Here is a 2,521-nt window from a genome sequence, read left to right as displayed (position 1 = left end):
TTTGTAACAGTTCATGTCCTTCCATGAATTTCTGAAATTTGACACCCTCATTTCTTATAGTATAATAGTACTACATTATAGTATTCCATTACAATTATACTCTCCAATTTTTTCAATCATTTTCCAATTGATGGATGTTCCCTTATTTTCCCATTCTTTGCCACCAAAAAAAAAAAAAAAAAAAAAGTTGCTTTAAATGATGTTGCCCATAAAGGTCTTTTTTCTTTTTTATGTCATTTTGGGATACAGATCCAGTTAGTGGTATTGCTGGATCATATAGTATACAGAACTCTATAAACCTTTGAGAATAGTTCTAAATTGCTCTCCAGAAAGGTTGAACCAGTTCACAATTCCATTAACAAAGCACTTTGTCTTAATTTCCCTTATTACTTCCAACATTTATCATTTTCCTTAGAATTATTTTCATTTTTATTTTTCAATTGATATGATTTAGAACTTTTTTCATATGACTATGGATAGCTTTCATTTCTTTGTCTGAAAACTATGTATTATTTATATCTTTTGGCCATTTATCAATTGAGGAATGACATGTATTTTTTATAAAATTGACTCAATTCTTTATATACTTCAGAAGTGATTTCCTTATCAGAGACATGCTATGAAAAGAATTTCTTCCAACAATATGCTTTCCTTTTAATTTTTGATGTACTGATTTGGTTTGTACAAAACTTTTGAATTTGATATAATCTCTCTCTCTCTCTCTCTCTGTCTGGACAGGATCTAATAAAGCGGATAACCTATTATGAGAATTAGGTCTAGAATTTTAGTCTTTCTATCACTTTCTTCAAAGCAATTTTGACATCCTTATTTCTCAAACTGTAAATGAGAGGGTTTAGCATGGGAACAACTATTGTGTAAAAGACTGAGGATACTTTCCCTTGATCCATGTAGTTGATTGAAAATGGCTTTAAGTACATAAATGTAAGGGAGCCAAAGAAGACACCAACTGCTGCAATATGGGAGCTGCAGGTACTGAAGGCTTTTGATCTGCCTTCAGTGGACTGAATTTTTAAAATAGAAGCAATAATCAAAACATAAGAGCAAATAATTATTAGGGTTGGGAAAAAAATATTAAATACATTGGAGGCCAGAGTCACCACTTCATTAACATAGGTGCTAGAACAAGAGAGCTTCAAGAGTGGGAGAAGGTCACAGAAATAATGATTGATGACGTTTTCATTACAGAAGAATGCTCTAATCAAACAACTTGTGTGAGCTGTGGCTCCAGTTAAGCCCAACATATACACCCCACACACCAACCATGAGCACACCTGATAGGACATGATAAGATTATAACGAAGAGGATGACATACAGCAACATAGCGATCATATGCCATCACAGCCAACATTTGACATTCAGAAATGGCAAAAAACCCAAAAAAATAGAACTGTGTCATACATTCAGAGTAGCAGATGATATTCTTCTCAGACACAAAATTCAACAACATTTTAGGAGTGATGACAGTTGATTGGCAAAGATCAATGAAGGACAAACTACAGAGGAAACAATACATGGGGTTGTGGAGATGAGAACTCAGCCCAATAAGTATAATCATGCTCAGATTTCCCACCACAGTGACTACATAAATTCCTAGGAACAGAAAGAAGAGTGGCATCTGGAGCTCAGGCTGGTCTGTCAGTCCTCTGAGAATGAATTCAGTCACTAGTGAATAATTTTCTTTCTCCATTCTTTTTGAGGGTAAAGTAAGACACAATAATCTGCTGACAAGAAGGGGAAAGAAAACAAGAGTTCTCATTGTTAATAGTCTTGACTCTTGAGTGAGACCTCAGACAGAACAGTAAAGATATAATATAAATTCTTCCAATTCTTTGGTCTCTGCCTATTTTCCTATCATAAACTGAATACTGTCAGTCTCCCTGGTATATGACATGTAAACCAGACTATTTGAAAGTACCATGCTTGGACTTTTCCCCTACATGTAGTAATAATTTTGATCCATACAACTATTTAATTTCAAGGGTCTTTACTAACAAAATAAAATGTATGCAAAATATTAAGTATGTATTGCATATATAAAAATTTTAAAGAGCATTGTGGCTCAAGTTCACACAACATATTTACATAAAGTAAAAGAACAGTAAATCAACTTGCCTCAGCAATTCATCAAAGTTTTTGGGTGAGTCTTTGTGAAACTATTTGTAGAATAGTGGCTTTGGAGGTGCTTTTGTAGCTTATCAAATTAGGAATTATTGTATCCATTTTCTTTTTGAAGGTAAGGCAAAGATGTCACAAAGAACTCAGTCATTGCCAAGGGCACATAATTAGAATGCTGTCAGCTATTAACAAATCCGGCTCTCCTCCTTGGGGAGAGTTTTTGAGATCTCAAGACATTTTTAATAAAATGTTAGTTTGATGTATTGATCAATAAGAGAAATTATTTACACTTATTGCACTTAAATTTTGGCACAATATTTGATAAACCATATTATGAAAAATATGAAGTGACACTAACTGGACAAAAGTATAGTTTTGTGGAGT

General features: G+C 33.4%; 1 protein-coding gene across 2 annotated transcripts; it reads right to left on the bottom strand.

The window, feature by feature from the left end:
• Positions 1-571: 571 nt before the first annotated feature.
• Positions 572-1,709, bottom strand: LOC141559751 (olfactory receptor 8G50-like). Of its 2 annotated transcripts, XM_074297460.1 has the most exons (2): positions 801-1,709; positions 572-586 (listed from the first exon to the last, which is right to left on the bottom strand). In XM_074297460.1, the coding sequence occupies exons 1-2, from the start codon at positions 1,707-1,709 to the stop codon at positions 572-574; spliced, it is 924 nt and encodes a 307-aa protein (XP_074153561.1). The 2 variants fall into 2 exon arrangements, with proteins under 2 accessions (XP_074153561.1, XP_074153560.1); XM_074297459.1 differs by lacking the exon at positions 572-586 and having other exon boundaries at positions 777-1,709.
• Between the last annotated feature and the right edge of the window lie 812 nt (positions 1,710-2,521).

This window comes from Sminthopsis crassicaudata, chromosome 3 (genome assembly GCF_048593235.1).
Source record: "Sminthopsis crassicaudata isolate SCR6 chromosome 3, ASM4859323v1, whole genome shotgun sequence".
In the NCBI taxonomy this organism is placed as follows: Eukaryota; Metazoa; Chordata; class Mammalia; order Dasyuromorphia; family Dasyuridae; genus Sminthopsis; species Sminthopsis crassicaudata.
This window is presented reverse-complemented; position numbering and strand designations above follow the sequence as displayed.